This window comes from Sardina pilchardus, chromosome 23 (genome assembly GCF_963854185.1).
Source record: "Sardina pilchardus chromosome 23, fSarPil1.1, whole genome shotgun sequence".
NCBI lineage: Eukaryota > Metazoa > Chordata > Actinopteri > Clupeiformes > Clupeidae > Sardina > Sardina pilchardus.
This window is the reverse complement of record NC_085016.1, coordinates 263,349-278,599: the sequence shown is the minus strand read 5'-3', so window position 1 is coordinate 278,599 and position 15,251 is coordinate 263,349. Positions and strand designations below refer to the sequence as shown.

The following is a 15,251-nucleotide window of genomic DNA, read 5'->3' as shown; positions in this document are numbered from 1 at the left end:
GCACGTTCTTCCGGTTCAGAGGATTGTACGTCACCTTCACCTGCAACCCAGGGTTCCGCATCCATGGCCATCCCACAAGCAGCTGTGTGTCCGGCCAGTGGGTGAGGGAGCCTCCCGTGTGTGTAGGTCAGTGGACCTCGTGTGTGTGTGTGTGTGTGTGTGTGTGTGTGTGTGTGAGTGTGTTTGTGTGTAGGTCAGTGAGCCGTGTGTGTGTGGATCAGTGAGCAGTGTGCGTGTGTGTGTGTGTGTGTGTAGGTCACTGTGCCTCTGGTGTGTGTGTGTGTTTGTATTATGTTGTAACTATGTATTATGTGGTAACTATTATTTTGCTGGTCAGCCTCTCGATGCCCCAACCCTGGTGGAGTTCAACATGGCAGCCATGATATTGATGAGGACGGCTCATTTGTGGCCTTCAGCTGTGACGATGGCTACAGACTCTATGGCAGCTCACGCCTCTACTGCAAGGGCACCACGTGGAGCAACCCCAAGCCTGTGTGTAAAGGTACACGAGTAACCTACTGTTAGAAGTAAAGGTACATGAGTAACCTACTGTTAGAAGTAAAGGTACATGAGTAACCTACTGTTAGAAGACAACTCTGCTCTTTGGGAATAGCGTAGTGGGAGTAGCGTAGTGGGAGTAGCGTAGCAGGAGTAGTGTAGCGGGAGTAGCGTAGCAGGAGTAGCGTAGTGGGAATAGCGTAGCGGCATAGCATAGCGGGAGTAGCGTAGCGGAGGTAGCGTAGCGGCATAGCGTAGCAGGAGTAGCGTAACGGCGTAGCGTAGCGGCATAGCGTAGCAGCATAGCGTAGCGGGAGTAGCGTAGCAGAGTAGCAGGAGTAGCGTAACGGCGTAGCGGGAGTAGCGTAGCAGCATAACGGTTAATGTTCTTTTTTCTTTTTCCAGAGTCAGATATTATGAGCTCCTTCAAACAGAAACCTGCCGTCCTGTCCACTTCTGATACGGAGAAGAACCCAAGACCTCAATCCAACCTGAAAGACCATGTGAAGTCTCACCACAACACCGCCTCTAAGGAGGCCTACCTGCTGGTGGGTTCCCTACCCAAGTCCCCCCTCTCTGAAGGATTGCTGGTGAAGCCCAAGATGGCACCACTACAGAGGAAACCGATGAAGAAGCTGTGGCCTCAGAAGACAGCAGCACACAGGGAATTGAGCCCTGGGGTCTGGAACCTGGAGGCCACTGAGGAACTCACCCAACCGAGGGTGACCACTGAGATGACCACTGAGGAACTCACCCAACCCCAGCAGATGGTGACCACTGAGATGACCACTGAGGAACTCACCCAACCCCAGCAGATGGTGACCACTGAGATGACCACTGAGGAACTCACCCAACCCCAGCAGATGGTGACCACTGAGGAACTCACCCAACCCCAGCAGATGGTGACCACTGCCAGCCTCTCCACGCCTGGCTCTGTCTCTGTCTCACCCACAGTGACGCCTCCTCTGCCAACAGCCATGGGCACCAGGCTGGCAGAGTCCAGAATAGATGGCCAGGCACCTAAGAGGTCCACCGCTGGTCCAACAAGAGCTGACGCACTACTGCAGAATCAAAGTGACGCGGAGGAGGACCCATCTCCTACAGCACCAGGAACACACACAGGTGGACTCCTATTAGAAACACACACAGGTGAACTCCTATTAGAAACACACACAGGTGGACTCCTATCAGTAACACACACAGGTGGACTCCTATTAGAAACACACACAGGTGAACTCCTATTAGAAACACACACAGGTGGACTCCTATCAGTAACACACACAGGTGGACTCCTATCACCAGAAACACACACAAGTGAACTCCTATCAGAAACACACACAGGTGGACTCCTATCAGAAACACACACAGGTGAACTCCTATCACCAGAAACACACACAGGTGAACTCCTATCAGAAACACACACAGGTGAACTCCTATCAGAAACACACACAGGTGAACTCCTATCAGAAACACACACAGGTGAACTCCTATCAGAAACACACACAGGTGAACTCCTATCAGAAACACACACAGGTGGACTCCTACCTGCTGTGGATGCCCAAAATAAATACACTCCAGATACATACCCCCCACAACTTCCTACTCCCCCCTACAGTCGACACAGTGCTGTAGAGACCACAGGTCCTCGTTCTGCCAACTACAGTCAACACAGTGCTGTAGAGACCACAGGTCCTCTTTCAGGTCCTCTTTCTGTCCAAATCAAGCCTGAGGCAGAAAGAGCCCTGGGACTCGCTAGTCAACCGACACACATGCTGGGACTCGCTAGTCAACCGACACACATGCTGGGACTCGCTAGTCAACAGACACACATGCTGGGACTCGCTAGTCAACCGACACACATGCTGGGACTCGCTAGTCAACCGACACACATGCTGGGACTCGCTAGTCAACAGACACACATGCTGGGACTCGCTAGTCAACAGACACACATGCTGGGACTCGCTAGTCAACAGACACACTCACTGGGACTCACTAGTCAACAGACACACACACAGAGCAGCTCACCAAGTGCACATGTGCTAATCGCCATGGCAACAATAGCAGACAGCCCTAAGGGCAGCGTGGAGACTCCTTTGAACTTTGACCCCAAACATGGCCATAAAGAATCCCATGGACCTGAAAGGGACCCTGTTGCTGTGACTCCACTGGACTTGAGAACGCAAAAACTCCCCACCAGCAGCTCTCCCAGCCACACACATGCAGGATGCAGCCTGGCCGTGTGTAGCCATGGAGACGCTCCAAGCAGCTCCAACCAGCTAGAAGCTTCCCCCGAAGTGCGCCCGTCTGAGCGGCCAATCAGAAGAGGCAGGCCGGTGTGCCCATACCCTCCGCTGCCTGCCCTCGGAACCTTCTATTTCCGTACGATCGAGAAGCCGGGCCGGCTGCAGTACCGACACTACATCCAGTACGCCTGTTACCCTGGTTACACACTGGCCAATGGGGACGTGCACAGCTACTGCCAGCAGAACGGCACATGGAGTGGAACCACACCAGCATGCCTGGGTAAGACACCAGCACCACACCAGCACCACACCAGCACCACACCAGCACCACACCAGCACCAGCACCACACCACACCAGCATGCCTGGGTAAGGCACTAGCACCACACCAACACCACACCAGCACCACACCAGCACCACATAGCATGCCTGGGTAAGACACTAGCACCACACCAGCACCACACCAGCACCACACTAGCACCACACCAGCATGCCTGGGTAAGACACCAGCACCACACTAGCACCACACCAGCATGCCTGAGTAAGACACCAGCACCACACCAGCACCACACCAGCATGCCTGGGTAAGACACTAGCACCACACCAGCACCACACCAGCACCACACCAGCATGTCTGTGTAAGACACTAGCACCACACTAGCACCACATAGCATGCCTGGGTAAGAAGCATAGAATGCCTGGGCAAGGGTTAGGGTAAGACACTAGCATGACTGGGTAAGAAGCATAGCATGCCTGGATAAGACACTAGCATGCCTGGGTAAGATATACATGTGTTCATTTAGCTTCCATCAACAGCATGCCTGGGTAAGGGTTAGGGTAAGACACCAGCATGCCTGTATACATGGATCCATTAAGCAACGCTTTTTGCCTGAAGAGACTGCATCCTACTATCAGAAGATGCAGTAAACTACTACAATAGATACTACTATCAGAAGATGCAGTAAACTACTACAATAGATACCACTATCAGAGGATGCAGTAAACTACTACAATAGAGACTACTATCAGAAGATGCAGTATACTACTACAATAGATACTACTATCAGAGGATGCAGTATACTACTACAATAGATACTACTATCAGAGGACACATTTCCATCATTATCAAACCATCTCATTTGCTCAAATATTCATAGCTCTGGCTCATTTGCAATGGAGAGTGAGTTGATTTTTAGATGCAGCTCCAGATTGTGGTTTGAAGAATGCATGATTTCAGTTGCAGTATTATCCGATTGGTTTACATTTCTCTGTGCTGATGGGACCTTCAGAGCCCCTTGCTGTTGGGGAGATTTGTACAGAAACATGAAATCCCCTTGTGTGGTGAACGTGTGCCAGGCTGAGCACATGGTCAGCTCCCGCTCCTCCACGTGTTGGAGCAGGTGAGCAGCGTGAACAGAGTGAGCTTGTGGCTGTTTTAACGTCAGCAAGGGAGATGAATGGAGGAAGTGGCAGCGATACCTCAGACTGTCTGCAGAACACATCAGCTCAGCGCCGCTGTCTGACTGAACTCCCCACATGCTGCAGCGGGAGCCGCCCGAGTCCCACGGCACCAGCAACTATGTAGGGCACACATGGTGCTGCAGGAACATCACATCCTGTGGCTGGGCAAGTCTTTGAGAACACACTCAGATCTGTGCGCATTTGTAATGATCAGTTCAAACCGATCCAAGCCTGGTGACCTTGATAACCCTCCTGATGACCTTGGTAACCCTCCTGGTGACCTTGATAACCCTCCTGGTGACCTTGATAACCCTCCTGGTGACCTTGATAACCCGCCTGGTGACCTTGGTAACCCTCCTGGTGACCTTGATAACCCTCCTGGTGACCTTGATAACCCTCTTGATGACCTTGATAACCCTCCTGATGACCTTGGTAACCCTCCTGGTGACCTTGGTAACCCTCTGGCCCGTTGTGCTCTTCCTCAGCGGTGAGGCCGTGCGCGCTGAATAACGGGGGCTGCTCTCAGCTGTGCAGCGCTGGACCACACAACCGGGTGCAGAACCGGGCCCTGTGCCGGTGCAGACCGGGCTATATGCTGCTGGACGACCAGCGCACCTGCAGAGGTGAGAGGAGCTCGCACACACACACACACACACACACACACACACACACACACACACACACACACACACACACACACACACACACACACACACACACACACACACACACACACACACACACACACACACACACAGACACACACAGCCCTCATTACATACACACATCTCCGGGTCTTGCACAAGGGCCTGCCGGCCTGCCGTGAATTGAAGCCACAACCTACAGTCTACTGCACACACACACACACACACAACCTACAGTCTACTGCACACACACACACAACTTACAGTCTACTGCACACACACACACACACACAACCTACAGTCTACTGCACACACACACACAACTTACAGTCTACTGCACACACACACACAACTTACAGTCTACTGCACACACACACACACACACAACCTACAGTCTACTGCACACACACACACACACACACAACCTACAGTCTACTGCACACACACACACAACTTACAGTCTACTGCACACACACACACAACTTACAGTCTACTGCACACACACACACACGCAACCTACAGTCTACTGCACGCTCCCACCCACACACAACGCTGATGTTGAGGGAGTCATTATTCATTATTTAGTCAGGTGAAGATAAAGGGTGTGTGTGTGTGTGTGTGTGTGTGTGTGTGTGTGGCCATGGCCTACCCTGGAACCTGTCCTGTGACAGCTGTTTCTTTTGTGGGTTCTTGGCTTAATAAAGAGAGACACTTTAAGACTGACCTCTCAACCCTGACCCTGCTGTCACGGTGATCATGAAGGCGGTTCAGGTAAAGAGGCGAGTCACGACACGAGAGCGCACGAAGTCGACGCATGTCACACTCACTGGCTGCACGAGAGCGCACGAAGTGGACGCATGTCACACTCACTGGCTGCACGAGAGAGCACAAAGTGGACGCATGTCACACTCACTGGCTGCACGAGAGCGCACGAAGTGGACGCATGTCACACTCACTGGCTGCACGAGAGAGCACAAAGTGGACGCATGTCACACTCACTGGCTGCTGGGAAACACATCCTGCCGTCCCTCTCCACCGGAGAGGCAGGGATGACTGACGGCGCGATAACTTTACAATATAGGTACCACTCAGTAGCATTCTTTCTTACACACACACACACACACACACACACACACACACACACACAGATGCCACTCAGTAGCATTCTTTCTTACACACACACACACACACATAGATGCCACTCAGTAGCATTCATTCTCCTACTGTGCAAATAGCGCCCTGTCCTAACTTGTAGTTCCAGCGCTATATTTTTCCAAAGTATCACTAGCACATAAATGCATGCAGGCAGGAGGCAGCTCTGGCCCAGGGAGATATGGCTTTAACCATAGACATACAGTATCTATGGCTTTAACAGGCTCCCTTTAACCATAGACATATCTATGGCTTTAACAGGCTCCCTTTAACCATAGACATATCTATGGCTTTAACAGGCTCCCTTTGACAGGTGGAGCCATTTCCATGGAGACTAAGTGCTTTAGCAGGGAGAGGGGACTGGGAACAGATCAGGCAGGACCAGACCTGCCTTGGCTTCACTGAGCACACACACACACACACACACACACACACACACACACACACACACTACACACACACTAGTCAAGTCAAGTCAAGTCAAGTTTATTTATATAGCACATTTCATACACAGAGGTCATTCAATGTGCTTTACATAAACAAAAACCAAACAGTAATTATAGCAGATAAAAGCATAGATGGGCAAAGAGTAATAGTAATAAAAATAATAATAATAATAATAATAATAAAAAGATCATAATAGAAAATAAAAACAAAGCATAAATCAAGATCAAATCAATAAGGAATAATTAACATAAAAGACTCCAGATGGAGTAATTAAGAGACAGTTAGCAGAAAGCATCTGAGAACAATTTGGTCTTAAGTCTAGATTTAAAACAGGCTGCAGTTGGGGCCTTTTTAATGTCATCAGAAAGTTGGTTCCAAAGCTGAGCCGCATAGCAGCTAAAAGCTGCTTCGCCATGTTTAGTTCTAACAGCAGGCTTTACTAAGAGGTTTTTCTCCTGAGACCTCAGAGGACGAGAAGGTGTGTACTGCTGAAACATGTCTGATAGGTATTTAGGTCCTGCTCCATTTACTGATTTATAAACAATTAGTAGTGTTTTAAAGTCAACTCTGTGACATACTGGAAGCCAGTGCAGAGATTTAAGAATTGGAGTAATGTGCTCAGTTCTTTTTGTTTTTGTGAGAACCCTAGCTGCTGCATTTTGAATTATCTGAAGCTGTTTGATAGTCTTTTTAGGAAGGCCTGTGAAAAGCCCATTGCAGTAATCAACCCTGCTAGAGATAAATGCATGAATGAGTTTTTCTAAGTCATGTTTTGACATTAGCCCTCTCAGTTTGGCAATATTTTTGAGGTGATAAAAAGCTGATTTAGTTATCATTTTCATGTGACTGTTGAAATTTAGATCACTGTCGATTAATACACCAAGATTTTTAACAGTATCCTTTGCTTTCAATCCTTTTGTTTCAAGGAGAGTGGCAACCTTAATCCTTTCCTCCTTTTTACCAAATATAATTGCTTCAGTTTTTTCTTTGTTCAGCTGAAGAAAATTTTGAGCCATCCAAGTGTTGATTTGTTCTATACACTGACATAGAGATTCAAGGGGACCATAGTCTTTTGGTGACAGAGCTAAGTAAATTTGTGTGTCATCTGCATAGCTATGATATGAAATCAAATTATTTTGGATGATTTGTCCAAGTGGGAGCATATAGAGGTTGAATAATAGTGGCCCCAAGATCGACCCCTGGGGAACACCACAGGTCAGGGATGTTGGTGTTGAGGTACAGTTGCCGATGGCAACAAAGAAGCTCCTTTCTTGTAGATATGATTTGAGCCAGTTTAGAACTATGCCTGTAAATCCAACCCAGTGTTCTAGTCTGTGTAGTAAAATATTGTGATCAACAGTGTCAAATGCTGCGCTAAGGTCCAGTAGCACTAGGACTGATGTTTTACCAGAATCTGTGTTGAGACGTATGTCATTGAAAACCTTAATGAGAGCTGTTTCAGTGCTGTGATTTGCCCGAAAACCAGACTGAAAGTAATCAAAATACCCATTTGATGTTAGGAAGGTGGTTAGTTGATTAAAGACTACTTTTTCAATAATTTTGCCAATAAAAGGTAGATTGGATATGGGCCTGTAATTGTTTAAAATGGAGGCATCCAGGTTATTCTTCTTGAGCAGTGGCTTTACAACAGCTGTTTTTAGTGACTTAGGAAAAGTGCCAGACAGCAGTGATGTATTTACAATGTGAAGGACATCTGAGGCTATAAGGTGAAAAACAGTTTTGAAGAAATTTGTAGGCAGGGTGTCTAAGACACACGTGGAGGAGCTGAGAATCTGTACTGTTTTTTCAAGTGTTTCGTAGTCTATCAAATTGAACTCTGACATCAAGTTAAGTTTCCCTCTATTTGTAGCTGGAAGTTCCGGGTGTTGAATGAGTAATTTAGCAGATATATTGAGTCTGATTTTGTCAATTTTACCTTTAAAAAAAACATGAAAACTCATTGCATTTATTAGTTGAGAGAAGTTCGGGCACTAATTGTGAGGGAGGATTTGTTAACTTTTCGACAGTGGAAAATAAAACACGAGTGTTATTTGAACTCCTACTGATGATGTTAGAAAAGAAAGACTGTCTTGCTTTGCACATTTCAAAGTTATATGTGCGGAGCATGTCTTTATGGATGTCATAGTGGATCTGAAGTTTGTATTTACGCCATTTTCTTTCAGTCTTCCTACACTCTCTTTTTAGGAGTTTAACCGCTGGATTTTGCTTCCATGGTGCTTTCTGTTTGTCCTTAACTTTCTTGGATTTTAAGGGAGCAATGCCATCCATAATGTTTGCCATTTTTGCATTAAAGTGATCCAATAAGTCTTCTACTGAGTCTGACAAATTACTTGATGTCTGTGAGAGTGCTTGCTCAAAAAGAACACTTGTCTTATCATTTATGATTCTCCTTTTTACCAACATAGATCTGTTCTGACTGTGTGGGGACATAGACACATCAAAGAACACGCAGAAATGATCAGATAACGCCAGGTCTTTAACAGCTGTGGAGACATTGAGACCCTTTGTGATAACGAGGTCGAGTGTATGGCCTTGAGAGTGTGTTGGCTCCTGTATATGCTGTGTTAGGGAGAAAGTGTCGATTAGTGCAATGAATTCCTTGGCATAATTGTTTTCAGGATTATCCACATGTAGGTTTAGATCCCCTGATATAAGAAGACAGTCAAACTCTATGCAAATGACTGATAGCAGTTCACCAAACTCTTCAAGAAAGACTTTAGCTGAATGTTTTGGAGGCCTGTAAATAGTCAGTAGTAAAATCTGAGGAGAAGACTTAATGCTTGCACACAGATATTCAAATGAAGTAAATTCACCAAATGATGACTGATTGCACTGAAAGGATGCCTTGAAAATTGTAGCTATCCCCCCTCCTCTTTTATTTGCTCTGGTAGCACTCAAAAAACTGAAATTTGGTGGAGCAGATTCGATGAGGGTAGCAGCACTGTTTGCTTGGTCTAACCATGTCTCAGTTAAGAGTAAAAAATCAAGGTTGTATGTGCAAATAAGATCATTAATTAAGAATGATTTGTTTGAAAGAGATCTGATGTTTAGGAGAGCTAGTTTTGCTGTAAGAGTTGGGGAGCTATGATCCACTGGGGAAATCTGAGGCTGTAGTGGTACAGGTAGGAGATTTGACTGGTTTACCCTGTAGGCTCGATGTGCTAGTCTTCTATTACTTGTCAGAACAGGAATAGAAAATGACATAGGCTTACTGGGTCCCGGCATGTTCTCAAAACTACTGTCACTACCATTTCTATTGCAGGGACCCACAGAATATCATACAATACTCTCATGAAGTTGTTGCTGCGTAGGTGATCCTTTTGCATGCGGAGGGGGAGGGCGTGGAGGTGCACTGCGCTTCAGTGCTGAAGGTCTTGGGCTGTTGAAAATCTGCCTGGCTGCTGGTAGCAGTCTCTCCATTGTTGCAGGGAACATCATGTGCTTGAGTGGGGATGGTGACGGGTATGTGGGGGATCCTGTGGAGTTTGTTTGGGTGGTGGAATGATGAGGAAGGGATTGGGATGGGATATTAGGTGGGTTTGGGTGGCCTGGGTAGTTGGATTGGGTGGGGTGGTTATTGGGTGTGTGTAGTGATGGGAAATCAAGGAATAAAAGTCCAGAGTCTCCATCTGCCAGATGGGGTCCTGGGGGGTTTGTTGCTTCACTATTAGCAAGTATTCCAGTAGTGTGTTCCATGTTGTTATGGCTTTGTGGTGGCAAGGAGTCAACGGAGGTGGGGAGGGGCACTGGTACATGACCCTTCCTTTCTGATAGCCTTCCAACAGCTTTGATAGGTGCTATCTTCTCCTGTTCATGACATCCATTTGTTTGCTGAGATTTCACAGAGTTTGACGCCAGTGATTTACTATGAATCATTTTAGCAGCACCCATCTTATCATGTCCAGTGGACGTGGCTGGGCATTGTTGTTCTGGTTGTTTATGTTTCTCCAAGGTCTGCATGTTGATGTCCTCAGTTTGTTCCGTTTGTGTGGCTACTGAGCGCTTATCAGAGGCTTGGCTCAAGGTTGGCAGAGAAAATGTTGGGTGCAAGAGAGAGAGGTGATAGTTCTGTGTTAAGATCTTGGCTCCAGTCCAACTCAGCTCTGTGCTTTTTGGTCTGAAATATTCCCTGCGATTCCAGAAAAGGTTGAAATTGTCAATAAAATTACACTTGTCACTACACACTACACACACACTACACACACACACACACACACACTACACACACACTACACACACACTACACACACACTACACACACACACACTACACACACACACACACACACACACACACACACACACACACACACACACACACACACACACACACACACACACACACACACACACACACACACACACACACACACACACTGAGCAGCAGTCAGTTCATGTCGTCATGGAGAACATGCACGTTGCATTCACCACCAGGAGTTGAACACTTCTCATAGCGGCAGGCAGATTGTTGTTCTTTTCTTTTTTAAATGCCAAAATTAAATGTTATTTCATGGATCCAGGATCAATGGCAATGCCAAATGCCAATCTCTTATCTCTTGGCATGGTGAAGGGTATGTGATGATGTGGGGTTATTTTAACTCCAAAGGCCAAGGGGACTTTATTAGGGTGCAGTGTCCTGGAACCAGTTCTGGCATTTAAAAAAAAAAAAAGCGAGCCTCTATGGGAATTTTAACACATAGGGGTTCCAACACTCATGACCCCTGTATTTTAAGGAAAACATTTATTTATTTATGATACATTATTCATTCACAAAGAAAATTGATGTCCTTAAAGGTTGGATATGTCCTGGCATTAAGATAAATTTCCAAAAGATGATTTTATATTCCTCTTTATAGTGAACTTTAGCATGTGTTCCAATATTTATGGAGGACACCGTATTTTCTATAAGCATGGATGAATGTGTGGTTCCAGCACATATATCTTCTTCTATAAGCATGGATGAATGTGTGGTCTCTGTAGGAGAGTGGATGATGGATGAATAGTCCTCCCATGACTGCAGCAGATGTTTGACATGTTGTGGCTCGAGCAGCTCATCACGTTACGCATATAGATATAAAGCTTTATATACTGTATCTATGGTTACGCATATAGATATAAAGCTTTATCTATGGTTACGCATATAGATATATAAAGCTTTATATATCTATGGTTACGCATACGTAGATGCACTCTCCAGACACGTGTTGTGGATTCTGGCAGCTCAGTATGCAAGAACAACAGCCATGTCATCAAAGAGCGCCTTGTCTCCGTTCCCCTCGACATGAAAGGCAGTGTGTTGGGGGTATCCATGGCGATGAGGTGATGCTTTTATCGGCAAGCAGGTGCAGAGGAGAGGAGGGGGAGCTGGAGTTGTTTATGGTCCATGGTCTCTATGGTAACCTTTCATCTCCCCCCTCTCTGCCAATACGGCCACTGACAGGCTGACTGTAATATTTCTCTTTCTGTGTGTGTGTGTGTGTGTGTGTGTGTGTGTAGATGTAAATGAGTGTGTGGAGGAGCGCCACCAGTGTCAGCAGGTGTGTGTCAACACACTCGGCTCCTTCAGGTGCAGCTGCAGAACAGGCTTCCAGCTCCACACAGACGGACACACTTGCAAGGGTGAGTCTCTCTTTCTGTGTGTGTGTGCAAGGGTGAGTAGTGTGTGTAGTGTGAGTAGTGTGAGTAGTGTGTGTAGTGTGTGTAGGGTGAGTAGTGTGTGTGTAGTGTGTGTAGGGTGAGTAGTGTGTGTGTAGGGTGAGTAGTGTGTGTAGTGTGTGTAGGGTGAGTAGTGTGTGTGTAGGGTGAGTAGTGTGTGTAGTGTGTGTAGGGTGAGTAGTGTGTGTGTAGGGTGAGTAGTGTGTGTAGTGTGTGTAGTGTGTGTAGGGTGAGTCTCTCTAAAGAGGATTTAAAAATGACACACTTGCAAGGGTGAGTCTCTCTAAAGAGGATTTAAAAATGACACACTTGCAAGGGTGAGTCTCTCTAAAGAGGATATCACTATAAAGGTCACCTATACTGTGTAAGGTCACCTGGATATCACTCTATAAGGTCACCTGTACTGTATATCACTATATAAGGTCACCTGTACTGTACAAGGGTGAGTCTCTCTAAAGAGGATTTAAAAATGAGGAGTCTGAGATGATTTCAAATGAGCAGTTTTGTATATGTGTATCGAATATTTCAATCATCCACTCCATAGATCTAGATTTAGTCTCCATGAAAATATACCCACGTGATTTAGTGAGTCTGTATGAAAACATACCCACGTGATTTAGTGAGTCTCCATGAAAATATACCCACGTGATTTAGTGAGTCTGTATGAAAATATACCCACGTGATTTAGTGAGTCTGTATGAAAACATACCCACGTGATTTAGTGAGTCTGTATGAAAACATACCCACGTGATTTAGTGAGTCTGTAATGGATGTGAACAGTGATCAGCATGCACAGAAAGGCCTTTTAATCGTTTAGTCCCTGAAACGCCAGGGTCTCCAGCAGCCTAACCTTCTGTTTAGTCTGGTCTCCAGCTGCTGTTTAGTCTGGTCTCCAGCTGCTGTTTAGTCTGGTCTCCAGCTGCTGTTTAGTCTGGTCTCCAGCAGCCTAATCTGCTGTTTAGTCTGGTCTCCAGCTGCTGTTTAGTCTGGTCTCCAGCTGCTGTTTAGTCTGGTCTCCAGCAGCTGTTTAGTCTGGTCTCCAGCAGCCTAACCTGCTGTTTAGTCTGGTCTCCAGCAGCTGTTTAGTCTGGTCTCCAGCAGCCTAACCTGCTGTTTAGTCTGGTCTCCAGCTGCTGTTTAGTCTGGTCTCCAGCTGCTGTTTAGTCTGGTCTCCAGCTGCTGTTTAGTCTGGTCTCCAGCTGCTGTTTAGTCTGGTCTCCAGCTGCTGTTTAGTCTGGTCTCCAGCTGCTGTTTAGTCTGGTCTCCAGCTGCTGTTTAGTCTGGTCTCCAGCAGCCTCAGCTGCAAACTCGGCTGAAAAGAAGTGACGTGCATTACTGAGCTGTGCATTACCCAGCATGCATCACTGAAGGAGTAACCGATACAAGAACCGATACCGTTACAAGAGCATCAAGGTATTCTGAGTGCTGAATCCATCTAATTTGTACGGGTATTCTCTGCCCTAACCCTCACGGTGTGTGTGTGTGTGTGTGTGTGTGTGTGTGTGTGTGTGTGTGTGTGTGTGTGTGTGTGTGTGTGTGTGTGTGTGTGTGTGGTGTGTGTGGTGTGTGTGGTGTGTGTGGTGTGTGTGTGTGTGTGTGTGTGTGTGTGTGTGTGTGTGGTGTGTGTGTGTGTGTGTGTGTGTGTGTGTGTGTCTCTAACGTGTGCCCTCTTGGCAGACATCAGTGAGTGTGTGTCGTCAGGGCAGCCGGCGTGCGAGTGGAAGTGTGTGAGCCTCTCAGGATCTCACCGCTGCATCTGCCCACGAGGGTTCCGACAGCACACCGACGGGCGCCAGTGCAGGGGTAAGCCTGGGGTGTGTGTGTGCAGGAGTGTATGTGTGCAGGAGTGTATGTGTGCAGGAGTGTATGTGTGCAGGAGTGTGTGTGTGCAGGAGTGTGTGAGTGCAGGAGTGTATGTGTGCAGGAGTGTGTGTGAGTGCAGGAGTGTGTGAGTGCAGGTGTGTGTGAGTGCAGGGGTAAGCCTGGGGTGTGTGTGTGCAGGGGTAAGCCTGGGGTGTGTGTGAGTGCAGGAGTAAGCCTGGGGTGTGTGTGTGTGCAGGAGTGTGTGTGTGCAGGAGTGTGTGAGTGCAGGAGTGTGTGAGTGCAGGGGTAAACCTGGGGTGTGTGTGTGCAGGAGTGTGTGAGTGCAGGGGAGTGTGTGAGTGCAGGAGTGTGTGTGTGTGCAGGAGTGTGTGAGTGCAGGGGTGTGTGTGCAGGGGTAAGCCTGGTGTGTGTGTGTGTGTGTGTGTGTGTGTGTGTGTGTGTGTGTGTGTGTGTGTGTGTGTGTGTGTGTGTGTGTGTGCAGGGGTAAGCCTGGGGTGTGTGTGAGTGCAGGTATGTGTGTGTGCAGGAGTGTGTGTACAAACCCAACAGGATATTTGGACTCTAAAAATGTCTCCTTGTACAGCACAGGCATGTTAATTCTGCTGCTGCAATTGTTTAAGTGAGTAGATGACTTGTGGACTGAAGTATTTCCATCACAACTGCATTATCTTTGAACGTACACTGCATGCATCAACATCCTACAATTAAGCCACATGAGGTTACCTCTTTTGAATGTTCTTCTAAGCCACATGAGGTTACCTCTTTTGAATGTTCTTCTGAGCCACATGCGGTTAATAACTCTTGTAAACGCTCTTCTGCAGATGTTGATGAATGCCAGTCCAGTAACGGAGGATGCTCTCATGGCTGCAGGAATATGCGAGGAGGCTACAGATGTGTGTGCCCAGAATCTCATCGCATCTCTCCGACCAACCGCAAACTATGCCTGGCCATAGCAACACAACCTCCCGAAACCTCTACTTAGTATTTCTCTGACACTCATTCTAATAATAATAATAATAATAAAAAAACTTAACAAAATACCATTCAAACCAACCACCACATTATGCCCTGTAAGTCATATTTATTGTTATTCTTTGTGTTGCATATTTGTTATTTTACAATCATGTCTTAAATAATGTTACATAAATCAGTTACATGATATTTGTCGGTTATCAGGTTTTCTAAAATCATATTTAAATAAATGGTCTGAAACAACAGATAAAATATGAAATCAGTGACTGTCAAATACATATAAATATATTGATTCTCTGTTGAATGATAGACATTTATCAACAGCCATAGAACATGA

General features: G+C 46.7%; 1 protein-coding gene across 1 annotated transcript; it reads left to right on the top strand.

The window, feature by feature from the left end:
- Positions 1-2,546: 2,546 nt before the first annotated feature.
- On the top strand, positions 2,547-15,016 carry si:dkey-163f14.6 (signal peptide, CUB and EGF-like domain-containing protein 1). The gene is made up of 5 exons (XM_062528526.1): positions 2,547-3,021; positions 4,686-4,823; positions 11,960-12,082; positions 13,796-13,921; positions 14,764-15,016. Exons 1-5 carry the CDS (start codon positions 2,547-2,549, stop codon positions 14,922-14,924), a joined length of 1,023 nt encoding a protein of 340 aa, XP_062384510.1. The 3' UTR covers positions 14,925-15,016.
- The last annotated feature ends 235 nt before the right edge of the window (positions 15,017-15,251 follow it).